A 27,685-nucleotide genomic window follows, 5' to 3' on the forward strand; every position below is an offset into this window, starting at 1 on the left:
GCTGAATGTCGAGATCACAGCCAGGAAGCCCAGTGCAGATGCAGACCTACCTAGCACACCTGGTTAGACCTGCCAACCCCTAACTTCAGAGACCAAAGGAAGGTTTTCCTCTCTTTGGCTTAAGGCATGCCTTGGCAAACCCTTGGAATTGACAAGGCAAACATCCATCCTCACTGGGAAACCCCACTCTCACCCACAGGAATGCGATTTAGCCTAGTGACCCAGATAAGGCCAGCCAGCCAGTCACACCTTATACAGAATCCACACCCTTCCCGAAGATGCAGTGATCCAGTTTTGTCCAGCTACAGTTTGGTTTCTACTTTCAGTTTTTAGACGCTTACACGATTGGGTATTTAACTGAAGCCAGAGCTCCACTCTGCTGAAGCATCTTCCCCCCATCTTCTCCTGGAAAGATGCCAGTGATGCCAGGTCCCCGGGGAGGGACAGGCTTCCTTTGGCATGTGCACATGGGGGTTGGGAAGAACAGGGAGAGGGTCTTGTGTTAAGGACTGATGGGCAGTGGGGGAGGACCTTCACTTTGAAACTAGAACCCACCATTGAATCTTGGGTGCATAGGAAATGTTATAAATTATGGTTAAATTCACTATATTATCAGCTAAATGTGGTTTGCTGGACAGAGTCTATGAGAAAATAGATGCCCGTAAGTAACTCTTGGGCTTCCCTGGTGGCTTGGATGGTGAAGAATCTGCCTGCAGTGCAGGGGACCTGGTTCGATCCCTGGGTTGGGAAGATCCCCTGGAGGAGGAAATAATAACCCACTCTAGTATTCTTGCCTGGAGATGTCCGTGGATAGCAGGGCGATGGGGTTGCAAAGAGTCATTTAGAACACAACCTGTTCATAAGGTGGGGGACTGGAGTTTGAGCTCCCAGTTAAAGTCTCGATTTCAGCAAGGTTCTGGGAAAGATGTTGGAATGAATGAGAGAAGGAAAGGACCTTACAGGAAGGGGGAGGGGAGAGTGAGATGGACAAGCTCAGCGAAAGGCAGTGCTGACTGTCGGCCAGTGCACGGCCAGCCTCATAGCTGAGGATGATCTGGCTCCGTGGGCCCCTCTTCCAAAGTCAGTCACTGACTGGATGCAAAGGACACAGAGTTCAGTAAGACCTGGTTTCTGCCTCTCAACCTCGTCAGAGTGTCGTGGAGAGAGCAGACAGGGACCAGAGCTGCAGAGCAGCATGGCAAGGGCTGAAATGGCCGTGCACATGGGGTCCCCCTGAGGACAGGGTGGGGGGTGGGGCGTCTGAGTTGGGAGGAAGGAGACCGTGCCTCCAAGAAAGAGCTGATTTGAGTTAAAGATAGGCAGAGTGCATGTCTGTCCGGAAAGGAGAAGCATCTCCAGGTATTCCAAACAGAGAAGCTAATAGAGGGATCCTCTTACTCGGCTGAGAAATGAGAGAAGCCAGAAGAGCTCAGGTGGACAGCAGCGGGAAGGTGCTGCCTCCCAAGGCTGGAGGGAAATGGGGGGCCAGATGCTGGCCCCCTGCATAGGAGTGAGGCCCTAGGATGGGGTTCAGACAGGCGGGGACCCCCAGCAGGAGTGGGAGCCAAGGAGGGGGTGCTGAACAAGCCTGGGCTGAGACCCGAGCAGGGAGGAAACCCTGCATCTCCCTTCACCTCCCACTCAGAGTCTCCCACGAGCCCACCCACTGGCCAACATGGCCGGAAGCCATTGGTCAGGAGAGCAGGGACCGTGGTTTCCCAACACAGACAAAATGGCTACAAATGGCTCCGAGAGCCAACAAGGAAGTGGCCCAGAGCATCACAGAGCGAAGAGGGGTCACTGTGAGTGTCAGCATTCGTAGAGGGAAGGTGTGGCGGGCTGGGCTGAGATGCAACTCTTTCTGAGGTCCGGGGGCAGCCAGTGACACTTGATGCAGTAGTGCCTGTCCGTTTGCACACGGGAAGGACACTGGCTGGGGGCGGGGGGCGAATGAGTCAGACCATAGGACAGGAGACTGGCCAGGGTAGCTAGCCATCCCAGTGGAGGTATTGGAGCTGGGGCAAGGCCAGGACTGTTGAAACGCTCCGAACCTCAGGCCAAACCAGCGAGATGGGAAGGGAAGGGAAGAGGGCTAGGATGACCCTGGGGTTTGGCCAGCACGCGGCAGTGCTGGGGCTGGAGTCCGGTCCTCTGCTGCCAGGGCTGCCCCTTCACTGTTGTGGCTGCTCGGTGGGTCCTGGTCTCTGTGCTGTGCTGTGACTCAGGGCTCTGTGCGTTCACCCCTGAGCATCCAGATTTCTGGGTTTTCTTCCAGTGTCGCATTTTCTATAATTTACCCTAACGTGTTATGAAAACCTCCTTATTGTATGTGAGCCTGGTATATGTTCCTGAATTTCAAATTCGAGTACAAGTTCTTATTTAAAAATTACTGATCATGGTTGTTTTCAGAGAATTCTCATTACAAATGAAAAGAAATGTTCCCTTCTAAAGTTCATATGGTCCAGAATCCAGCTGGTAGACAATGGATTTCACAATATTCCCATCTAAAATTCTTTCTTGTAGCTCTGTTCATAAATATCTCTGGCCGAGCTCCCGTAATTTACAAGACTGGCTACAAAACCACTGATTGAATTGCAGCCCTTGTTACTGAATAGAGGTCAAAGTATTAGTTCTAAATAATGCAAGTTGGTATGTTACTCGGAAATTCCAGGAAAAGCTTTTTTCCGTGATTTTCAGTTTCGTTCCAAGCAACAGACAACAATCACGTTGTTCATAGAATACTAAGTCACTGGTCTTTTAAGAAGCGTGTTGCCCCAATTAGAAACTCAGATACACATGTATTTTACTGGATCCTGAAACTTACATAAAGCTTTAAGTGCGCACTTTTTAGTATTGTAAAAATTTGAACATATTCTTGTTGGAATAACGTGGTGGTATGTAATGATGAGTTGTTGGTATAGATATTAGTAAGGCAGGATGACACATACAAAATTCACATCCATATAAACTTGAATAATTGTGCAAATCACAGTTCTTACTCCCAAAGAGTTAAGCAGTCTTGTTCTGAAGGCAGCCACATGAACCTGTTAAAATGATAAATATAAATATATATCATTAGAATACACTTTGGTAAAGCCATTTGGTGAGCTGCCTGGTCTTCCCGGGTGGCTCAGTGGTAAAGAATCTGTCTGCCAATGTAGGAGGCACAGGTTTGATCTTTGGGCCAGGAAGATCCCCTGGAGGAGGAAATGGCCACCCACTCCAGTATTCTTGCCTGGGAAGTCCCATGGACAGAGGAGCCTGGTGGGCTACAGTCCATGGGGTCACAAAGAGTTGGACACGACTGAGCAACTGAACAACAACAACTGGAACTCACAGAGTAAGGGGTTTAATTCACTTTAGGGAATTAGCAATGGCTTCTCAAAGGTGACACCTGCAGATACTCTTAACGTGTTAGACCGAGGAAGGTTTCTAAACGTGTTTTTACCGAGTTTCCACTATTACAGCCACCCATCCTTCCAGCCATATTGTTCTCCTTAGTGTAGGGTCAACTGTCATCACCTCAGAGAGTCCCACAGCCTGGAGGACCCCCCATCTGCGGGCCAACGGACAGCTCTCTGTACCTGTGCTAGACCCCCCTCTGGAACGGGCCATTGCCATGTCACCGCCTTGAATTTATCATGGATCCTGCCCACCTCCCACAGGCCAGCAGAGATACACATACATGTCCGCATCTCTTATTTTATAGATGGTGCTGAAGCACGGATGACAGAAATGGCTTTACTCAAGATTCAGGCGACAGTTTAGACCTAGACCTGGCCCCCGGTCCTCCATGGAACATTCTCAAACCACCCAACATGAAAGCAAGGCTTCCCTGCACCCCTTGAGCCCGTGGGATCAGCTTCACCCGTGGGTCCTTGGTTATAGAAGGTCTCATAGCGCCCTCTGGTTGTGGTGTCAAGACACTGTCTTCATCCAGCCAGGTTACAAGGCGGGGATACTGTCTGCTCTTCTGCAGCCCATAACAGGACCTTTATTATTCCCTACTGTGCAGTCAGTGCCTATGACTGGACATGGCAGGAGGCATAGCTGTCTGCTTCATTTCAAGATTGTGAGAAGCAGAAACAGCCATAGTGCCTGTCCCTCCCAGAGTAGGTGAGAATGGGCGGGCGATGGTGGGTGTTAGGTTCATTCTGTGGCTGGTGGTAGATTTTGTATCCAGCCTTGGTGCCAGAGGGAGTCGGGATGTTGCTGATACGGTTGATTCAGATGCAACCCCCAGCTCTTCAGGCCCCTCACCTCTCTGTTTGAACAGTAGACCTCAGGAGGCATCTTCTGATGAAGGGAGCTGGGTAAGTGGACCTCAGAGAGGCTCCTGGGTCTGCATCTGTGGAGCCTCCCTGGTCCCAGATGGAATCAACCCTTTAACTATGATTCTCCCTGGGAATCCTCCTCAGTGGGCACAAGCTAGGGGCAAAGGATGACAAACCTGTCAGAATCTGGAGTGGAGGAGCAGAGGAGATCTCTGCTTGAGGTCGGATTTTTTTCTGCACGTGAGAGGGTTTTGCCAGATTTCAACCCAACTTCAAGGTCTGTATACACCTTGCTCCTTCTCTTCTACCTTTAACGTTGTCTTCAGAATATTTTTGCAACCCCTGGACTATACAGTCCATGGAATTCTCCAGGCCAGAATACTGGAGTGGGTAGCTTTTCCCTTCTCCAGGGGATCTTTCCAACTCAGGGATTGAACCCAGGTGTCCCACATTGCAGGCAGATTCTTTACCAGCTGAGCCACAAGGGAAGCCCCTCAGAATATCGGTCTTGACTGGTGTCATGAGGACTTCCAGGACATGACTTAAGTCAGGGTTATCTCACTGTGGACAATGACTGCAGCCATAAAATCAAGATGCTTGCTCCTTGGAAGAAAAGTTATGACAAACCAAGACAGCATATTAAAAAGCAGAAACATCACTTTGCCGACAAAGGCTCATATAGTCAAGGCTATGGTTTTTCCAGTAGTCATGTATGGATGTGAGAGCTGGACCATAAAGAAAGCTGAGCACTGAAGAAGATGCTTTTGAACTATGGTGTTGGAGAAGACTCTTGAGAGTCCCTTGGACTGCAAGGAGATCTAACCAGTCCATCCTAAAGGAAATCAGTCCTGAATATTCATTGGAAGGACTGATGCTGAAGCTTAAACTCCAATACTTTGGCCACCTGATGTGAAGAACTGACTCATTTGAAAAGATGCTGGGAAAGATTGAAGGTGGGAGGAGAAGGGGACAACAGAGGATGAGGTGGTTGGATGGCATCACCGACTCGATGGACATGAGTTTGAGTAAGCTCTGGGAGATGGCGAAGGACAGGGAAGCCTGGCATGCTGCACTCTATGAGGTTGCAAAGAGTTGGACACGACTGAACGACTGAACAACAGCAACAACTGATAGACCATTCTCGGATCTCAGGGCTGGCTCTGGGACGGGCAAGCTTTGGGCCTGGGCTGTGATAGAATGTGAGGGAGGTGCTTAGGGTTGTTAGCGCCTCTTAAATAATCCTGGAGAGAGAGCCACTTACTTCTGTACAGGCTGCCACTGGGTCTGTCACAGGAGTAAGCTCCAGGAGATGGTGAAGGACAGGGAAGCCTTGCGTGCTGCAGTCCATGGGGTCGCCAAGAGTCAGACACGACTGAGCAACTGAACAATGTCATGAGGCATTGAGCTTGGAGTCGGACGCCTGTGTTCAAATCCTAGCTTGAAGCAGTGGAGAAGAGCATAGGCTTTGGGGTGGGAGAGCTGTGGGACCCTCAGGTGACTTACCTAACCTGCCTAGGCGTCCATCTGATTGGGTATAAAATGGGGGTAGTCCCGTTGACCTCGTGGGTTTGCCAGTGCCATGCTGTTTCAGAAGCACCTTGCGCTGGGGTCTGACATGCACGCACTTGGTAAACGATGATGAGCACCCTCCTTGGGTCCATCACTGATCCTTCACGGAGAGCAGGGGAGCCATGCTCCCTTGCTGGGAAGGCCGGGCTGGCCTGATGGGCAGAGGCCATGGGAGCCGCGTGTTCACTGGGGGAGAACACAGACACGGTGCGGTGGACTTCTGGGCTGAGGGGGAAAGGAGGAAGGTGCGCTACTGGTTTGATATGAATTTATGTGTCTGGATTTCCAATAGTTCAGTATTACCCTCAACTCTGTACTCCCCCAGCCAGTTAGCATCTCTGGTCCGAGGCCCCTCTAACGTGGTTTCCTTCCCAGAGCCTGACCTCAGGCCAAGTCAGCTTGGTCCCTCCTGCTCTAGTGGCCCCCAGGGTGTTTTGCATCTTTGCCATTAGAGTTTGGGGTGTTCTGTAGACAATACGCAGCTCGTTGTCTTGACATCACAACTCCTTGCTTGAGGCCTCCTGTGTACTAAGCACTCGACTCCTATGAGCTGCGTTAAATTGAAACTGGTTCGTTTCCCTGTGATATTTTGAAATATTGTTGGATTTTGTGTGTGCGTGTGTGTGTGTGAGATAATTGATGATGTCTTTCTTCTATTTTGAATAAAGAGAAGACACAGTCTCGAACTATGCCCTGGCTTTTTCATTCTAGCAGTTTTTCTAAAGTTTTCTTGAAACAAGTGCTGGTGGATTTCAGAGTTGACCATCATAAGGAATGCACAACCCATAGGCAAAATTTCCATTCTTCCCTTTTCATTTATGAATTAGGAGAAAAAAAATAACATTTTACTAATAGTGTAATTGAAAATACTTTTTATGTAATCGGCAACTCCTAAACAAAAATAGCTAAGCCTCCGCTGATGGAGGTTCTTCCTGGGATGACGGGGCTAACTCCCTGCTTTGTTTCCGCTGCAGGCGGTGACTGCGGAGCCCAATGTGCACGGAGGACGGGAAGGCCAGGCCGGAGGCCCCCAGGAGGAAGGCCTGCGCGTGGGGCCGGGGGACATCGAGGCGCGTGTGGGTCTGAGCCGCGCTGACCTGCGCCCGCGGGCCCCCGGCCCCGAGAACATGACCACGGCGCAGAACGGCCACGGGCGCGGAGCTGCGGTCCCCGGTTCCATCTCTGACCCCAAGGACCCCAGCATGGGGACACACCCGGCGTGCCGCAATGGCGGCTGCGGCGGCGGCGGCGCGGGTGCCCGGGAGGCGCGGCTCAGCCCGGCCCGCATTCTGCGTCTCTTCTCCGCCGGCCCGGGCAGGACGCGCGCCGATCACGAGCGGCCCCGGCCCGCCGGCCTCGTGGGCAGCTCGTCCACGTGGAACGCCCTGGCCTCCTTTCGGAAAATGGGCTCTTTCAAAAAACTCAAGTCCTCGGTCCTCCAGGGCATTCAGAACCGGGAGGGGTGGGATGCGGCGAAGGAGGGAACCTCGGACCGCGACCCGGGCCAGTCCGTCCCCAATGGTGCGGCGGCCGGGGCCCCTATGGGCAGGTGCGCCCCAGGGTCCGGCTTCGCCTCCGACGGCTCGGACCCAGAGGAACCGGACGACGGCTTCGCGCGTGGTGCCCTCCGGTCGCGGAGCCTACGTCGTGCCTACGGCCTGGGGCGCATCCGCCTCCTCGACCCGGAGCCTCCCGGGCCGGCGGCGTGCGAGGCCCCAGAGCCCCCAGCGCGCGAGCCCGAGCGGAACGGTGTCTACCGGCGCAGCAAGAGCACCGACAGCCTGACTTTCCTCGGGAAGAGCTCCTTCCGAAGGAAGTCCGCCTCGCACCTGGCCGAGCTGCGGGGCGCGCAGGAGGGCCGGGGGCCCCGCAGGACGCTGAGCGGCTCGTCCGCCGACTCTGACAGCTCTGGCGGGGCCCCCACGAGGCCCAGGCGCTGGAGGAGCCCGCTGCGGGTGCCGGACCTGGCCCGGGTGCTGCGGCTCGCGGGGGGTGGCGCGGCCGCCCGGACCGGGGACCCCGGGAGCACAGCGCCCGTGCCGCGGCCGCTCAGCCGGCTGCACGATGACTACTCCCGCCGCGCGGCTGCCGGCCCTGAGGGGCGCGGACGGGGGCGTGCGGAGCCCCGAGACCCGGGCCCGGCGGGTGCAGGCGGACCGCCCGGGGCAGCGGTCCCAGGAGATGCTGCTCCTCGCGCCCAGGGCTCTCCGTCCAGCCCGCCGGCCCAGGAGATGTCGGACAGAGGCTCTGACGAACCGGGACCTGGCAACCGGTTTCCATCGGAGCCTGAGCACCCTCTTGGGCCTCCGAGGCCCACCACGCCCAAGCCCCCCAGCCCTCGGAGCCCCGACGCAGAGAGTGCCAAGTGTCCCAACAGTGTCAGCGCGCTGTCCCTGAGCTCAGCGGACAGCGAGGAAAGGGCCGACGGGCCCGCCCAGAGGGAGCAAGGTCCCGGGTCCTCCCAGGAGGCCGTGCCAGCCACCTGTGACCTGGGCAGGGAGGACAGCGGCGCCGGCAGCCACGCTCAGCCCAGCCTTGGAGGGGCGGGCAGTCCAGAAGACAAGACAGAAGAGGTAAGGATCCTTGGTGGCCTGCCAAACATGACAGGTGCCTGTCAGCGCCACCCTCCTTCCACTGAGATGGGCACAGGTGATCCCTTCACCTGCCTGGAGGCAGCGCCCCGAGCTGTGTTGCCCTCAGGAGTCTTCTTGTTCGGGTGGCTGTTTCTCAGGTTAAGAAGTGATCTCTCTCTTCATTGTGAAATGTATCGCTGTTGTGTGAAGCTCCTGGAGGTGCCATTTATACCACACAGTTCCTCTAAAAGAGATGAGCCCGGCTCTGAGCTAGATCTGGGAGAAAAGTTGAAGGCATCTCTCTTGTGCTCCATGCAGCTAATAGGGGCTCTCAAAATTCTGATCTTTGAGACATTATTATTATTATGAGCTTCTTTCTCCTTCTGCTTTAAACTGTTTCCATGCCCTTTCCAACAGAGTTCATGTGAATGAGATTCTTTGTTAAGAGACCATTACATGTTCTAAGTTGGCTTCATTTCCCAAGAGTGAATTAGAAACGTGCACTGTTATACCTGTCAATCCTGAGCGATGATAGCTCAGAGAAATTTTTATGATGGTTATTGTACTTATTTTTAGAGTAGAACACAAGCATCTCATGAATCAAATTCACTAATAACTGTCAAGGCTCCGAGAGCAATGTTCTTTTCATTTCCTGTCAAGCATCCAGGCAGCCTTACTGTGTAATGTCTACTCTATAAATGCATTCAGTAACGTTCCCTTACAGAGCTGAAAGCAGAGGAGATGCATGCTTGTGTCTGTATTGCAAAGGATTCTTCCCATAAGCTCCTAGACTGTGTGGTTGTTCAGTCACTCAGTTATGTCCAACTCTTTTCGACCCCATGGACTGTAGTCTACCAGGCTCCCCTGTTCATGGGATTCTCCAGGCAAAAATACTGGAGTGGGCTGACATCTCCTTCTCCAAAGGATCTTCCCCATCCAGGGGTCGAACCTGTGCCTCCTGTATTGGCAGGCGGATTCTTTACCACTGAGCCACCAAGGAAGCTAGACTACATCACAGGTATAAATTGTACCAGCAGTGGTTCCTTCCCACTGGCCCCCAGAGAGGACCTCAGTTTTGCCTTCATGCCTGCAGAGAGCGTGATGATGCAGCAAACTCGGAAGCCAGGGCAGCCTCTGAACTATTTTGTAAACTCTGCATTATAGGGAGCCTTAGAAAGGGGGCCTACCACAGATCACTTTCAGGAGATCTAAGTCCGCCTCTTGGGTCCCTGGGTAGCCAGAGGGCGGGACTGCCTCACTTTTTCTGGATCCAGGCTTGCATGGAGACCTCGGGGCCAATCTGTCTTCCAGAGGTCCTGTTTGCTGATGACCACTTGCTCATTTGCATATTCCTAAAAGGAGTCCGTGGAGCAGTTGTAAGGAAATAGGAGTCAGTGCCAGCCAAGGGAAGAGTCCTGCCTCTGCTCTGGGTTGTGTTATCCATCAAGGCCTGAGCCAGTCTGGGCTTCACTTCTGCCTGGATAATGGGATGACCAGTAATTCCTTACACCAAGCAGCCCGTCCTGCCATACTGATAGTTTAGGACACTTCCCTCCTCCTCAAAAGAGGGATTTGCTGTGGTCAAGAGGGTTCTTTGTGTTAAAGGTGGGGATTTCATTTTCTGTTTAACAAAATTAATAATAATTTTAAAAAAGCCATTAAAGTATTTTATTCCTGAGCACATATTAATTAAATATATTCAGGAGTTAGTTTCTAATTTAGTGACTTCCCAGGGTAATTATTGACCATTATACAATTTCACATTTATATTTGCTGTTCTTAGTTTATGTCACTTAGTTTCTACCCACAAGGAATCACTAAAGAGAGAAAGCAGGACACAAGTAGTTAATAGTGCATGCATGTTGATAATGCTACAGATTTTCTTTAAGATGTTTGTTACATTTTTAGGTTGAATTCATTTCTGCAAAATTCTCATGTAGCATGTCAAGCTTCCTCTTATGTGTGCTTGTTAAAGTAACGTCGAACAGAGAAAAAACTGATTTTGCCCAATTTATGTTGTGTATGCTGGTAATCTTCAGTGTTACTTGCAGAGAAGTACTTGTAAAATATAACATGAAACCTTCTCTTTTATTTTGTCATTTAGAAGCAAAGTACAAGCAAAATGAAGCAACCAAACAAACCAGAAAGCACCTTGCTTTAAAATGCAGCAATTCCAATCTTTCTGGTTTAGAAGCAGTATTTGTCATCTTATATAGCCACAATAAAACTAAGTATCAGCCTTTACTATATTTTAGTGTACACTGTATTATTTTTTTAGTTTATTGATAGTATGGTTCCACTTGTGGGCTTCCCAGGTGGAGCTAGTAGTCAAGAACCCGCCTGCCAGTGCAGGAGACACAAGAGATGTGGGTTCAATCCCTGGGTCCAGAAGATCCCCTGGAGGAGGGTATGGCAACCCATTCCAGTATTCTTGCCTGGAGAATCCCATGGACAGAGGAGCCTGGAGGGCTACAGTCCATGGGGTCTCCAAGAGTTGGACACGACTGAAGCAACTTAGTACCTATGTAGTATATGTGATTCCGCTTTCATGTTTAAAACTAGCTTGAGCTATGGTTATTGTTGAATTTTAAAAGATTGTAAGCTGTACATTTTATGATATTTAAAATGCTCATTATCATGCAGTTTTAAATAAAGGAGAATAACTTTTTAACTTAGAATCATTTAGAAATAAAAGTGACAATCTTCGAAAAACTGCACACGGTGGAACAAGACTGTGTGTCCCAAAATCACCTCCATAGCATTGTACTCCTGCCACGTAGTGGTAAACGTTGTTGTAACAACGATGACCTGGGGAATGAAACTGAAATTACTTGGTTGAAAAATGCGGTTGAGCATTTATACCTGTTTCCTGATAAGGGAACAGGTGCAAGGTGTAGTGTGGTTGCTGGTGTCCCCGCAGAGTCACCCAGTAGCTCACTGGCTGAATTTGGGGCCCTGTCCTTGGTCCTGCAGAAAGGATGCCCTAGTTCCTGGTGGTGCTGAGTGTGCCACAGATGAACTCCTTCAAGTGATGAGAATCCGTTGTAACTCCTTTAGAGGGAGCTTCAGACTTTTAGTTTGCGATTTGAAAGATGCCCAGCATTGGGCAGACCCTTAAACACCTTAAGGGTAGAGCACGGGAGAGCTCCCTCTGTCTTGGGGGTCTGTAAGAACCAAGGAAATTATGTGGTAAACACTCGGCCCAGTGCTTCCCAGCGGCCGTCGCGGTCTGCTGTTCACTCTCCTTTTGTGAGTTCTCCATCCTAGATTGACCTGACTCCTTCAGACAGGGGCCAGGTAAGGTCAGTGTTTTCTAGAACTGATTTTGACACCCACCGTGTTACACCCTTATGGATCAAATTGCCGAGTCCCCATAAGGTTCCGGACACTCAGATGTAGCTCTGAGGAACAGTGGGCGATGTCGGGGAGACGATCGATGACCTAAGATGTATCTAAGTCATAGTAGAATACGCCAAGTGAATTAAACCCCACAACAGGGGTAAAACCCTGATGCTGAGGGATTTCACAAGGGTTGTAGTTCTTACCCACGCACCAAATCCAGGCAGGCTTAATAGGGGTGATCAAATCTGGTTTGAAGGTGAGATTTCTGCAGGTAGTTATGGAGTAGAAGGTGGAGCGGTTCAGCAGTCAGAGGCACTGAGGTTTTATGTGATTTCACAGGACAGGGCACAACAGTTTGATTTGGCTTCGGAGAACCATACTGGTCAAGCTGAAATCATTAGGTTCAGACGGTGGATTCTTGGATACCATATAAAGAATCTGTATATTACTTGATAAGCACTGGGGGATCCGAGATGTCTTTGAATAGAGAAGGGCCAAGCTCAGAACTGTGTGTTTGAGAAGTTAATCCACCGTCTCTAAAAAGAGAACTGGAGAGAAAGATGACCAGAGAGAAGGCTATTGGAATTTATTGCCACAGAGATCTCAGAGGTAACAGGGCTCTGAAGCGTTGGGAGGAGATCCAGGACGTGAGGAAGGACAGAGTGAAGCAACAGACGCAACAACAAAGACCCAGCACAGCCAAACATAACTAAACACATAAATATTTTTTAAGACGATGCCACAGTGCCTGAAATATACTGATAGTACCTTAAGATTGCTTAGCTTAATATCATCATTATTAATATCATTAGCATATATTGTTATATTTATGTTACACATATATTATACATTATAAATAAAAATTTTGTTTTATTTTGTCATGTTATTTACCATATAATTAAAACTACAGTATTATTTATTATTGATATTATTACTACTAATAACAAAGCATAAATGTTAGCTGTTATCAGAGTCATTGTTAGTTAAAATTGCCACCTTCAGTCAGGCCCTTCAGTATAGACCAGTTAAACTCTGCAAATCACTTTCCACCTTCTAGCCAGAGTTTCTCTGAGTCTGGAATGGGCCCAGCCAGGATGCACAGTAAAGGCACAGACCCAGGATGCACAGTAAGGAAGGGCACAGACCCTGAGCCTCAGCTGGAGCTCGTGCCTCAGAGCCGTGACTTGGACCTGGAATAGGGCCTGCAGGGGAATAGCTCAGGCACTGAGGGTAGACACCTGCTGTCTCAGCCAGACTTGTTGCAGTCCTGATGTCCTGTAGGTTAGGTTGGGCGTTTCTCTTCCAGCTCTGTCCAGCTAACTCCTGGTTCAGGAAGGAGAGGCGTTAACTCCTGAAAAAGTTAAACATGACTTGTAAGGTGTTTCCACTGAACTCTGTTATCAACTGAACATGAGCCTCTATAGAGTACAAATGCCAGTTCCCAGAAACGGGTTTAAAACCTTTCAATCCAGAAGGAACAGTGGTATAAAGCATTTGGTCTAAAATATGTTGACCATCAATGGCTACTCCCCCTTCGGGAGGAGGCTGGAATTTTACCAGCTCACGTTGGAATTCTAAAAATGTCATTGACTCATCCAACTAAAAGTATGCATAGCAACCTCTGTTTACCTGATTTGTTCAGTTAATAAAGGTCCTTCTCAGCCGTCCTCTCAAGGTCAGCATTTTTGGGTTTGCTTTAGACGCTAGATAGACTGACTCCTGGAAAGGGTACCGCCCCCTCCCAAGCCCTGTGGCTGGGCCTGGAGCCGGGCCTCCAGGGGGACCGAAGCTTGGGGAGCCTCTGCTGGGACCCGCATGCAAACACCTTCTGACCATTTCTGGTTTCCCATTCTTTGGTGCAATCCTTTCCTCTTCCTTATCTGTAAAACAGAATTTAAAGTATCTACTGTATGGCTTTTAGGATTAAATGAGATGGGATCAATGAAGGACAGTTTTGAGATGCTGGCATCATCGCTGTCTGCACGCTTCCTCACCGTTTTCTCTTGTCCCCACATCCAGCATCCTTGCCACAGAGCGTGGACCACCTCCTACCTCCGTGGGTCCTTGCCTAGAGCAGAGTCCTTCTTCTTGATTTTCTGGGTGGAGTTTGGCAGCTTGGGGGTGGGCCGGGCCACTTGCTGATGACCTTCATTCCGTCCCTCTCCTGGCAGTTTGGGTGCATCACCTGATGGCACAGGAGAGGAAGCTGTGTGGATAGTGGTGTGCCTGTGACTCCCGGGCCAGAGCCCCACCATGTCCAGAAGGTCAGAGCCTCGGATGGGATGGGCGGCCCTTGGACACAGTGTGTGACTGATCCAGTCCCTGATAAACGGCATAAATGTATCATATGTTTACTTACAGCATGGTTCCACTGCACGTCTGGATTTGTTCTTTCTGAGGCATGAATTATTCATCTGAAATACTTATACTGCAAGTTTTGAATTAAGCACATTGGAGATCTTTTGCAGCATCCATGTTAGATTCTCATGAAACACCAGGTGCCGCTCCTGGTCGTGCCTTCTCTCCCGTGGTCCCTGTACTCCCAGCCCCAGACTCTTAACCAGGGTATTCTTGGTGAACAGCCATCTCATCAGGCTCAGGGTTTACTTGACCAATCAAATTCATTGGCTGGACTCTTGTCCCTTTAAAGGAGGGGTGACAGATCTAGTCATCATCAGTGAGAGTTGCCAAAAAGAAAGAATCCCGGGAAAGTCATGTCCTTCTTTTTCTGACACCACCCCACCTCCCGAGTTCTTTTTATAAAGTCATGTCTGAATGTAGGGTGAGAACTGCTTCCTTGACACCCAGAACTGCTCACTTATTTGCTCCTTTATCCACCAGTCCCCGCTCATCCCTCAACCATTCATGAAGGTTTCTAACTACTGATTTCCCAGGCTGCAGACTTTGGGGATGTGATAATAACATCAGATCATTTGGAAAGAATGTAAGTAGCTGCTTTCATGTGACACCCAGATAAATAAATCAAGCCTATAAAAATATAGCAGTGGTTTTAACAAAACCACAGAAAACAGAACTTAGAGCCCAGGGGAATTTATGAGGTTTTCTTACAGGAAGTGATACTTCAATTGAATGTTGAAGGATGACATTTCCAGGTGGACAGGGGCAAAAAGGTATTGTGGAGGGAGCAGCCGTTCCCTCATTTCCAATTGCATCAGATAACGTGTGGCAAACGGTGAGTTGTTTGGTGAAGCTGGAGCTGGAAAGGCACATAGGATGAGGTTTTGAACCGCCAGCCATGATCTGATGTGTGTCTTAGTGAGAGTCTTAGGAGAGTCTTAGCCACACTCCTCTTAGGATGGAGAGTGGATTAGAGACACGGAAGAGAGTTACTGCTTCCACGAGAGCCGTGAACAGATTCCTTCTGAGACTGAATGATGGCAGAACGTAGTGATCACGTGGGTGAGGGTGGCTGGAGAGGGAGGGGGAGGAGTTAGGGGTGCCTGAGATCTCCTCAGCTGAAACACAGAGGCAGGCATGTTTATGAAAGTGCTGTTCTGCGTTCTAATCCAGAAACCCTTGGTTTCCTGGATTCTACAGGCATTCAGGGCTGTTGAGTGGCTTGACTGTACTGCTAACTGTGGCTTGAAGTGCACTGATGCTGGGAACACAGACACTATCCTTCATCACCCTCCCCAGAGAGTAAGCTGAGCCCTGCCTCCCTGCCTCCTTCCCTGCATCCTGATTCCTCTCCTTCTTTGTACAGAGAAGCTCAGACGGCATCAACAAGGTCTCCTGTCCAAGAAGGTTTAGAAGAACAGTAGGCTTCTGTCATGTTCAGCTCTAAAACACGGTTCTTGATGTTGGAACATTTTTGTTGTTGCTCAGTCATGTCCAACTCTTTGTTGTTCATTTTGTTGTTGTTTTTGTTGTTCAGTCGCTCAGTCATGTCCAGCTCTTTGTGACCCCATGGACTGCAGCACACCAGGCTTCCCTGGAGTTTGCTCAGATTCATGTCCATAGAGTCAATGATGCCATCCAACCATCTCATCCTCTGTCACCCTCTTCTCCTCCAGCCCTTAGTCTTTCCCAGCATCAGGGCCTTTTCCAGTGAGTCAGCTCTTGCTATTGATTCTGAGATGGTAGGACGGTGGGGAGGTTGTTAAGTCCCCAAAATGGAATTGCTCTGAATTATTATTATGAAGGCAGGGGAGGGGAGACCTCAAGAGTCCAGATTTTTCATAGTTATCAATAAGGGTCTTTTTATGCTCAGAGAACTGCATGATTGGTAGTAAATTATGTCTGCATGAACATTAATATTTGCATTTTTAATGAATTACCTATTCTGCCCGTCAAACAAGTTACAAAGGCCATTAGCTCACAGACTCTTTGCAGCACATTTAATCATCAGTTTTACACCTGTCAGGACAACTGAAGTCTGTAACACCAGCGCTGCCCTCTCCAGGGAGAGAACAAGCATTAATTGCTCATGTGTTTCTATTTTGAGGGCTTCCCTAGTGGCTCAGTGGTGTAGAATCCACCTGCCAATGCAAGAGATGCAGGTTTGATTCCTGGGTGGGGAAGATACCCAAGAGAAGGAAATGGCAACTCACTCCAGTGTTCTTGCCTGGAGAATCCCATGGACAGAGGGGCCTGGCGGGTACAGTCTGTGGGTCACAGAGAGTCGGACACGACTGAGCACATGTAGACAGAGTCAGCAGTATTTCTCTTTTGACTCCATATCCAGCTTTCTTCCCACAGCCTAGGCAAAGTATGTAAAACTGTACCGGGAAGCAAGGGTTAACGAGGCCACACACAGGTCTGTGTACAGACGTTGATGACGGGTGTGAATTGGCAGGTCTAGGTCAGGCTTTCTGAGCCCTGGGTGGTTCTGCGCTGAGCTGCTGGACTGTGAGAAGGTGGACCAGGTGGGGCTCTGGCCCGGCCACCTACACTCAAAGAGAGTGTTTCTAAAGCAAGGGAACACTCTTGGACAACATGGATATGGTTACCTGGTGTTCTTCAGAGCGTCTGGGGGCTACTGCCTGCAGCAGAGTTGGGGTAGGTGTTGGCTCGCTGGTGTCTGTAGTTCTAGGAAGAGTTGCAATCAAGCTGTATCCCCTGGATGGCCGTATTTCAGAGCACGTAAAGTTTGCTCAGTGATTCAGTTTTAGAATTTCCAGGACACTTCGCATGTGTCTTACAAGGAATATGTCTTCTGGCAAAGCCTCGCTGTTCGGATGTGAGCTTCAGTCTGAGGGGTTTTCCCCCATCTGTCCCTCTCTCCCTCTGGACTTCTGCTTTGAGTAAAGTGTACATTTTGGTTTTATGTATTACAATTCTGCACCACCCAGAAGGCGAGCTCTCTCCTTTCCTGTCTCCGGCAGGGCTGCACCGTGTCAAAGCACAGCCACAGCTGGTTCTCCCCCAGCTGCCCCGTGGGCATGAGCTTAAAGGAGCCAGCGTCTCATTTCCTGCCTCTGCACACCTTCCTTTCACCCACCCCCATCACTTCCTGGAGCGTGTTTGCTCTCAGAAGGATTTGTTACCTGATCAACTAAGACAGCCACTGGTTTTCCTAAGCCCGTCTGTCTGTTTCTCTGTTTTTCCTTTTCTGTATCAATGAGGAAAGCAGGTTGCATAAGTGCAAAAAAAAAAAACCAACAACAACTGCATGTAAATTTGTGATCAGTTTATTGTCTGCAGTTTTTTTGTACTTCTGTTTTTTCTAGCATGCTGTTTCTGAACCTTTTTATCACAGGATGATGATATAAGCGAGTTTATTCTCACCGTGTGGTTAAGTTGTTTGAGCCGTTTGATTTAGTAAATGAATTAAACAACCCATAATAGCCTGTTTTTTATATGTACATACTGCAAAAAATAATAATAATAATAATAATACAAACTTTTCCCCAGTTACTCTCATATTTTCCCGTGGTGTCAGAGGAAAATGTTTTAATACACCTCTTATGTTTTTTTCTGGAGGTGTGCAAATTAAACTGACAAAAGATGACTTTTATTCATGTGAATAAGTGGGAGTTCACAGATGACTGTGACTGCAGGAAGTGGTTAGGGCATCTTAACAGGGGAAAGAGATAGGAAAAGCCACTTATGGAAAATGAGTGACTTTTAGGAAAGATGAGGGCCCTGTAGGAGAACAGGTGGGAGACAGGCTAGTTGTGTGCCGATGTCTGTTTAGCTGAGGGCTTCTCCTCTCAGGGATAAAAGTCAGTCTTCCCTGCTTGGAAGGAAAAGAATACCTTTTCCTTCCAAGGAAGGGAAGGGATTTATGACAACCGAGTTCTCCTGCTTTCAGGTAAAAGGAGAGCCCGTTCTTACGTGTCTGCAGCTCACAGTGCTGCATTCTGGACCCCGCCCGTGGTGACTTGAATTGGACGTAGACGTCTGGGCTGTAAAAATCGACTGGCGGGTCAGAAGGGAGTGACGTTTTCAGAGGCCACTGCCTTCTGAGCGGAGGTGACTTGGCATATCTGGAGAAAGAAGTGGCAACCCACTCGAGTATTCTTGCCTGGGAAATCCCGTGGACAAAGGAGCCTGGGGGGCTACTGTCCATGAGGTCGCAAAGAGTCGAACACGACTGAGGGACTAAACCACAACGACTTGGCATATGGGCACGTCATGGCATAGTGGGGACAGGTTACAAGGCCCACACCTGGTGTCTGTTGCTGCTGACTGGCTGCGTGGCCCTGAGAAAGTCACCAGACTTCCCTGGGTCTCAGATTAGACGTACGTGACCTGCATTTCAGGTCTCAGGTGCCACTTTCTGGCGAGAGGCGGGGCTTGTTGGGCCAGTCCTCAGGGCAGGGCTCTGGGGGGTTGGGGGTGGGGAGACATCAACCAGAGTGGCCCCTCTGCCTGCCCTGCCGTCTCTTGACTTGCCTGGTTGTTCCAGCCCTCCCTGGGAGGGGTTCTGGTTTATTTTCAAGTTGTTGTTACACAGTGTCTCGGGATGGAGGAGCTGAAGGCACCAGGCTCCTAGGGACCGCTGCCTGCTCTGAGCCCAGAGCAGGGCTGAGCCCTTGTGATTGTTCTCCCGCACGGCTCTTTGAGAGCAGTGACTCACCAGGGCTGAGGTGGGTGGGCACCCTGATCCCCACGGTTGCACTTTGTCCTCCCAGGACGCAGACGGGAGCAGTGGCTGAAGCAAGTCTGCAGACCTCAGGCAACTTGCCTGGGGCCACAGAGCCAACCCCGGGCCCAGGCGGACTAGACAGAAGTCTGCCCACTCCCACACCTTGGGGGTTCTCCTAGTACATGGCATTGCCTCTGAAACAGCCACTTGAGAATTTGGGAAGTGTTGTCGAATTCCGGGCGGCAGACTCTCCACCTGTGGGGTTGTCTGGTCTGGAATCTGAGATCCTGAGAGGTTAGTGGTGACTCGTTCAGACACACCTAGCTGGTTAGTAGGCTGATCTGGTTCAGCGCTCGCCCCATCAGACCAAGTCCCTGAGTGTCGGGCCAAGCAGCAGCCCAGACTCAGTCCCCTTAAGACACAATGTCTGTGAACCTGCTGAGAGAGGGCGCCTTGGATAGCAAATGCAGCCTCCGGGCCATTTCTCCTGCAGGCCTGTGTTACCTGAGCTTTACTATTTATCCATTTTATATATAGTAGTGTGTATATGGGCTTCCCTGGTGGCTCAGTGGTAAAGACTCTGCCGCCAACGCAGGAGACCCAGGTTCTGTCTCTGAGTCAGGAAGATCCCCTGCAGGAGGGTATGGCAATTCACTCCAGTATTCTTGCCTGGAGAATCTCATGGACAGAGGAGCCTGGCAGGCTGCAGTCCATGGGGTCACACAGAGTCAGACATGACTCAAGTGACTAAGCAGCAGCAGCAGCAGTATGTATATGTCAGTCACAATCTCCCGATTTATCCCTCTCTCCCCTTATCCCCTGGTAACCATAAGTTTGTTTTATACATCTGTCACTCTTATTTTTCTTTTGTAGGTTACTTCACCTGTACCCTTGTTTTAGATTCCACATATAAGTGATATCATATGATACCTGTCTTTCTCTGTCTGACTGACTTCACTTATGATAATCTCTAGGTCCATCCATGTTGCTGCAAATGGCATTATTTCATTCTTTTTAAGGCTGAGTAATACTCCGTTGTATTAATGTATATGTACTACATCTTCTTTATCCATTCCTCTGTTGATGGACATTTGGGTTGTTTCCATGTCTTGGCTATTGTAAATAGTGCGTCAGTGAATACTGGGGAGAATGTATCTTTTTGAATTATAGTTTTGTTTGGATATGTGCTCGGGAGTGGGATTGCTGGATCATAGGGCAGCCCTGTTTTTAGTTTATTATGGAACCTCCCTGCTGTTCTCCATAGTGTCTTCACCAGGTTACATTCCCACCAACAGGGAAGGTTGGGTTGGGTAGGAAGGTTCCTTTTTCTCTACACCTTCTCTGGCATTCATTGTTTGTATATTTCTTGATGATAAGAATTCTGATTGGTATGAGGTGATATCTCATTTTAGTTTTGGTTTGCATTTCTCTAATAATGAGTGATGTGAAGTGTCCTTTCATGTGCTTTTTGTCTGTCTGTATGCCTTCTTTAGAGAAATGTTTATTTCAGTTTCACCCATTTTTTGAATGGTTTTTTTTTTTTTTTTGCATTGAGCTGAATGAGCTGTTTGTATATGTTGGAGATTAACTCCTCAGTTGCCTCTTTTGCAAATATTTTCTCCCATTCTGAGGGCTGTCTTTTCATTTTCTTTATGGTTTCCTTTGTTGTGTAAGAGTATACTACAAAGCTACAGTCATGAAACAGTATGACACTGTCACAAAGCCAGAAATGTCAATGGAACAGGTTAGAAAGTCCAGAAATAAACCCACATGCCCACGGTCAATTAATCTATGACAAAGGAGGCAAGAACATGCAGTGGAGAAAAGACAATCTCTTGAATAAGTGGTACTGGGAAAAGTGGACAACTACATGTAAAACAATGAAATTAGAACAGTCCCTAACATCACACACAAAAATAAATGCAAAATAGATTAAAGACCTCCATGTTAGGCTGGATATTATAAACCTTTTAGAGGAAAACACAGGCAGAATACTCATTGACATAAATTACAGGAAATCCTTTTTTGACCCACCTCCCTAGACTAATGAAAACAGAAACAAAAATAAACAAATGGGCACTGATTTTCTTAGTATCTTTTATGATGGTTCATCATGGGTCACAAACATCACTATTGAAATTAGGGTTTTAATTAAGCCTCCTATTAAAGACAGGTTTGCTTCTTCTCATCCACGTTTCAGTCACGTCTTTTTGGCACACAGTCAACTTGGTGGGGAGGGGTGGGGGCTTGTTTTCTTTACCTTCCTGGATATCACCCTTTCCTAACTTGTTCGCATTTGAAAAGGTTGTGACCGAGGGGTCCTGGAGGCAGGCTCCCCCGCCGGAGGAAGAGAGGACGGAGGCTCAGAGGATCCCCAGGAGGAGACTGGGGTCTGGGAGGAGGTCGAGGCCCCGACCACTTTCCGACTATGGCCAGCTGGTCGCCCGAAGTCTGTCTATCCCAGAAGACTCGATTGCTGTGGACCCCCAGAAAGAGGATGCTGCGGACAGTGACCACCAGCCCAGCGTGGCCCCCACAGACCCTGCAGACCAGACTCCTGCTGGGGGCTGTCCCCGGGGGGGCCCAAGAAGACGCCCCATCTCCGTGATCGGCGGGGTCGGCTTCTATGGGAGCAGCCAGACGGAGGAGGGGGAAAACCTCCTGCCCCAAGTAAGACCAGGCGTGCTGCCCCCAGAGCCTCCCGGCCTCTGTCCTCTCGCTGCAGACTTCCCAGACACGTTTTCCTTTCTTCTCTGCCTCGGGGATGGCGTCATCCACTCACAGCCTTTCTTCCTGACTCTGAAAACATGCATGAATTAGAACTAACCCACTGACATTTGGATGGCTCTGACTAATCTTCTGTCTTTCTGGGATCTCAGATAATATGTGAAACTGGTTTGCTGTTTGTTCTGAATCATCTGGGGAAAGTAGCCTTGTGTATTTAGTGAGCTTCCTCAAAGAAGAAATCTGGAAAGAAAATGCCACTTATCCCTAAAATGGAAAGACAAGAAGAAAATTGATTTTTTTCTAGATGAGAAAGTAATTTTTTCTGCCATTTTATTACTCTTTACATGTCAGTTGCAGCTTTGTAACTGTTTTGACAGTAGATTAAAATCTTAATATTATTTCCTTAGTATATTTTAGCAATTCAACAAATACTTATCAATTGCCCAGAAAGCCCTTTGAGGATACAAACATTTAAATAAAGGCCCCCATTCAGAAGGAGTTTATATTTTGTGAGGTCTTATCCCAGCCATGATCGAGGGTTCACAGAACCATACATGAGTAAGTTTCATTTTTCTTTTTTTAGCTTGCTAGTTGATATCATAAATAACTCAGGAAGAAAGTGAAAATGTTAGTCACTCAGTCATGTCCTACTCTTTGTGATCCCATGGGCCTCCTCTGTCCATGGATTTTCCAGGCAAGAATACTGGAGGGGGTTGCCATTCCCTTCTCCAGGAGATCTTCCCAACTCAGGGATCAAACCCAGGTCTCCTGCATTGCAAGCAGATTCTTTACCACCTGAGCCACCAGGGAAGCCCTAAATAACCCATACATTCTCTTGAAAGGGCAGTAGTATATTGGTATTGGATTTTCTGTTTCCGTTCTCCCTATAACCCCGGCATAGTGCTTATTTATAGCAAATACCCCCAAAATCTCTTGCTTCATTGAACTAATTTGAATTCAGTTATGGTGAAAGCAGATTATGTTGAAGAATACTGCAGACTTTTTACTGTGTTGAGATGCGAGGAAATAATTCTGAAGGTGGCTGTCCTCACCATGGTATCACAGGAAATGATTCTGAATGGAAGCAAATGTATTCTAATGTGAAACACAGTCTCGGGGCGATCTAAGCACTTAAGACAGTTTTTCACTTCAGAGCATCCAAAAGGAGTATAGTAAGATAATTTTATGCTCCTTAAGCTTGTTTAGGGAACTGGGTAGAGAAACGCTGAGAAAGCCTGTGGAAAGCATGGACCAACGTGGCCTTCGGTGTCATTTTAGGGACGACTCATATGGAAGATCCCAGGGGCTATAGATGGTTCTAAATTGGTGGAAAACCAACTCTCCTTTTAGACAAAGCTCACTGCCCTGTTAGTTAAGGTGAACGAGAACCATGTTCCACAGATGCTGGTCCCTGCCTGCGGGTGGGTGTGTGTGTTTGTGTTGTGGGCAGGGGGTGGGGGTGTGGGAAGGAACTGTCACGGGCCTCAGTCACTGGCACCACCTCGGCTTCCCTGGGGGTGCTGCTGGACGCATGTGGGTGGGGGGCCGTCACTTCCTCCACCGTGGTCTTTCCTGAGTGTCCCTGCAGGTGTGTCCTGACAGGTGGCTGAAAACCTGACGCCCTGAGGGTCTGCACTGGGTTTCCGCGTTGGAGGAAGGTTGCCCTTGAGCCTATGCAGCCGTGACCTGGGGCCTCGAGGCTCCCAGCCCCACTTCCTGCCTCTGCTCACCACCCCTCCTTTCCTCTGCAGCCCGCCACCCGGCCGCCCGTGCCGGCACACCAGGTGCCGCCCTACAGGGCGGTGTCAGCCCGGCTGCGGCCCTGCGCCTTCTCCCAGAGCATCCCCATCGGGCTGGACCGTGTGGGACGTCGGCGGCACCTGAGAGCGTCCAACGGTGAGTCTCACAGTCCCCCCCGGGCAGGTCCCTCTCCCAGAGGCGGGTGTGAAGTCATTGCTCAATCCGGGAGCCCAGTCCATTGTGCCTCTCTGGCCTGCCCTGGGGCCAGGGTGGGGAGGGCCCACTGGGTGTCAGAGCTACCCTTGCAGGGGAGGCCTGGCACCTCTGTCCAGGGAAGGTGCCCTATGGGCTCTGTGTCAACCCAGTCACCTTGACCTTGAGAAGTCTGGGTCCCGAGTTCCTGCCGTGGTGATCTGACCATGAATGGGCTCCTGAGGATTTGTCTTAACCCTCTGAAAGCTCTTCCTGAGAGTTTGAGATTCACCCACACTGTTTATCTAATAGATGGTATATGCATGGAAGACTATCTAATAGAGCCATGCATATGCCAGCCTGGGACTTACCCAGTGAACACTTGCCGACCTGACTTTAGGTTCCTGAGCATGGGCACCGATGTCTGAGCCAGCCCGCTTGTTGGAGAGTGGCCTGGCCGGCTCACAGGCAGGGATAGGACGGGCAGTTTTGTGGGGCAGACACCCTCTTGTGTGCTCTGAGGATTAATTCATCTGATTTCAACTCTGTGCTGGGTGGATGCTCTTGTAATCCTCACTTTACAGATCAGAAACCCCAAGTATAAATAGATAAACCACCCAGGACGTGACAGAGAAGGGACTTGAATCTACAATCAGGTAGAATTTTCACTGCAGGCCCATGCTTTTAACCACTGAGCTGTGCTGACTCTTTAAATAGAGACAGTGGACGGCTAGCCACTGGAGAGCTTCAGTGCTGGCTTTATCTGTCTTGTCTTTGAGGACAAGCCTCGCACATGAGCGTGAGTGACGGACGGGGCTCTCAGAAGCCTCGCTAGCTGGTGGGCACGCCCTCCACGTGACGGTGCTGACCGGAGCCACAAAAAGGGGTGGGATTTAAAGTGTTGTTTCTGGAGACTTGAAGGAGGGTATTGCTCGGTGTCACTTAGATTTCAGGGAGTGGGAGGAGGAGGGACCAGGGTACGAGGAGATGTGACCCAGAAATGGTTGCCCTGGGAGTGTGTCCTGGGAGGTCCGCGCCTGGGGCTGAGCGATCGGCCTGAATGTATGGCTGAGAAATTGTCCCCTGCCCTCCCACCATCGGGTGGCCTGGTTTCTACCCCAGGAGGAACCCAGTCTGAACTCTCATCAGACAGGGTGACAGAGAAGAGGAATTGGAGGGTGGCTTGGGGCCAAGGAAGTTTTCAAGCATCTCTTGATTTGTGTCCTCTCCGCCGAGCAGATGGGGCCCCTAGGATTGCGCCCCCACCCTCATCCCAGGGCCCCTGCCTCTCCTTGGGCCCGGCTTCCATCTACACTGGTTCCAAGCGCCTATTCCTGTTCGGTTCTTACTGCTCTTTCCCTGCGAACTTCCCTGTGGTTACTGGAATCAAGTTCCAGCCTCGTAAGGAGTTTGCTGCCTGCCCACCTGCCATCTGTGCCTCTTCTGTCTCCCGCCCGCTCTCCTAACCACCACCCGGCTCGCACCCTCACTCTGCCCAGTACCTCCTTCCTTCCCTTTACACACAGCAGCACTCATTCCACCCAGAGCTCAAACCTACTGCCCTGGGGACCCCGGTGACAAATGCATCGTCAGTCATCCTTCTGCTCAGCAGTCCCTTCTGTCCCACCCAGTCATCAGCGTCTGGTGATGTACCTCAGGAAAGTTGTTACAAGGAGAGAAAAGGCTCTGAGCGCACGATGTCCTTCCCAGCGTTACTTGTGATGGAAAGAAGTTGAAGCAAGTGTCCACTTTTGGTGGAATAGTGAGCCCGGCGTCTATGGGTGACCGCTTCAAAACAGCTTACAGCGTCATCAGGAAAAAGTCTGTAACAACAGGGAAAGTGATCACTGTAATGTGAGAAAAGTGAGGGAAAAAAAGAAATAAAGTCACACATATATTGTTTATTTACTAGGGCTGCCGTCACAGAGTACCACAAACCGGACCCCTTCAGCAGCAGGACAGAATTGTCTCCTTTCTGGAGGCTGGAAGCAGGGCAGATTCCTTCCAAGGCCTGAGGTGGGGACCCTCTGCTGTCTCTTGGCTCCTGGCGGCCTCGAGTCCCCTGAGCTTGGCATCTGGCTATATCTCTCTGATCTATGCCTTCATCTTCACGTGGTACCCTAAAGAATTAGGGCACCGTCCTAATGACCACGTGTCAGCTTGATCATTTACGAAGAGCTTGTTTCCAAATAAGGACACATCCTCGCTGGTACTGGGGGTTAGAATTTCAGCATCTTTTGGGGGGTACACATTCAGCCCATAACAAACCATGATTGCAGCCCTATGCAGCATGCTCACATGCAGCCAAAGGTTTAACACGAGTGTGCAAAAGTGAAAATACTGTAGTTAGGCGGGTAGGAATGTGGATGGTTTCTCCTCCAACCCTGTACTTACACAAACAGCTTATTTCTGTGCTTTCTGGAACCATGTTTTGTTTTGTTTTGTTTTGAGTTTAGTGTTCTTTTGTTGAGAAGTAGCAAAAACTCACCCTGCCTAGCTGGAGCAAAAAGAGACTGTCTTGGGAGGGTGTCAAGTGTCCCCAAAATTGATGAGGTGGCTGGAAATGCATCTAGGAAACGCCTGGCAGTCAGGGTGGCCCCTGGGAGCTGGGGAGCCATGTGGAAGGAGCCGAGGAAGACACCATGCATCTGTCCTTGAGTCACTCACTCAGGAGTCAGAGTCCCAGGAAAGGGGTTCAGCCCTCCAGCTCAGGTGATGGGTCCACCAACTCAGGGCACGAGGACGGGGAGGAGGGTTGGGTCCTCCAGGGATGAGGCGGCGGGTATGTGGATTTCCCGACTGTGATGGAGGAAGGTCATTCCTCCAGGGAAATCATTCATTCATTCATTCAGTGTCTGCCAAGGGCCTGCCATGTGTCGGGAGCACAGCAAAGCCCCTTTCATCTCCCAGGTCCTCGTGCAGGGATGATGGGTTAACAAGGAGCTGTAACACCACAGGGGCACCGTGAAGAAGGGTGAAGCAGGTGGAGGGTGTTCTTTGAGGGGAGGAGGTGGCACATGCAGCTTGCCCGACCAGGGACTGAACCCAGGCCCTCAGCAGTGAAAGCTCAAAGTCCTAACCACTGGACCACCAGGGAATTCCCAGGCATTTGTTTTTTAAAAGGACATGGCACACCAATTCCATATCTAATGAGAACCCTCTCAGTCTTTCCCTGGAAGCAGCCTAGAGGCTCACCGGTCACTGCTGGCATCTCCAAGTCCCAGGCCTCTGATCAGGTGCCTCCCTCCTCCAGGCCCACCACTGTTTGCCAGAAGTAACTTAAAGCAGCACATGCATCTCACAGTGGGAAGAAGTGGGAGGAGAGGAAACAGAAAACACAAAGACATCACGCTTGCACACGTGCAATACCAGGAAAGGACGTGCCTCCCCTCTGCAGCTGGCTGTGGGGCACATGTGCTGTCTCTCCTTCTGCACGTCTGGTCCCTGCGTGCTCCAGACCCCCTGCCCCTCGCGGCACCTGGTGCTTATCTCTGCCCTCTGAGGTGCTCCAAGCCTTTTCTCCAAGACTCTGAGCTGGCAGTGGTCCTGCTTGCTTCCAGTCATCATGGTCTCCTTTATTCCCCTCTTAATTGAAAACCTGTCAGTCTACACAACAAGAAAGAAAAATATGTGGAGCGTCAGCTCTGAGCCAGGCACCACTGTCACTGTTGGACTAAAGCAGAGAGTAAAGCATTGAGAAGTGTGAATGTTTCCGCATTTAAACAGAAGCAGTGAGTGGATACACGGGGCTCCCTCGGGCACTAGTGAGCCTCTGGAGAAGGTGAAGGTGGGCGTGGTGGAGGGCGACCTAATGTCTCTGAGGAGGTGACCTTGGAGCTGAAATTTGGAAGATGAGCAGGGAGCGAAGATCTGAGGGAGCAGAGGTCCCAGGCAAAGGAGCATCGAATGCCCAGGTCAGGCAGGAGCTCAGTGTGTCTGAGGTTCAGCGAGAAGGCCGGGTGCCTGGAGCTCGGGAGTCCAGGGCAGGGAAGGCTGGGGCAGCCCAGAGGCTAGAGAGAGTCTGCATAGAAAGGGCATCTCAGGTCTCGAGGAGTCAGGGTTGTTCCAAGTGAAGTGGAAGCTGTTGCCAGCTGGGCTTCAGAGAGCAATGCCGTTGGGGAGCGAGGCCAGAGGAGGGAGGCTGATTGGAGGCTGCCGCGTTTGTCCAATTGGGAAATGCTGGTGGCAAGGACCACAGAGGACACCACGTGCTCCCC

The 27,685-nt window shown here is 50.1% G+C and overlaps 1 protein-coding gene across 4 annotated transcripts in view; it reads left to right on the top strand.

The window, feature by feature from the left end:
• Positions 1–27,685, top strand: part of SPATA13 (spermatogenesis associated 13) — a 279,726-nt gene that overhangs the window by 212,900 nt on the left and 39,141 nt on the right. For 2 of the 4 annotated variants that reach the window (XM_081551005.1, XM_081551004.1), the window contains 3 exons: positions 6,818–8,416; positions 21,114–21,479; positions 23,288–23,432. In XM_081551005.1, the coding sequence (XP_081407131.1) occupies positions 6,818–8,416; positions 21,114–21,479; positions 23,288–23,432 (2,110 nt within the window). Of the gene's footprint in view, positions 1–6,817; positions 8,417–21,113; positions 21,480–23,287; positions 23,433–27,685 lie in introns of those variants that run through there. The other 2 variants (XM_081551009.1, XM_081551011.1) reach the window with 1 other exon arrangement.

Source organism: Giraffa tippelskirchi, chromosome 12 (genome assembly GCF_054371585.1).
Source record: "Giraffa tippelskirchi isolate mGirTip1 chromosome 12, T2T-mGirTip1v1.2.pri, whole genome shotgun sequence".
In the NCBI taxonomy this organism is placed as follows: Eukaryota; Metazoa; Chordata; class Mammalia; order Artiodactyla; family Giraffidae; genus Giraffa; species Giraffa tippelskirchi.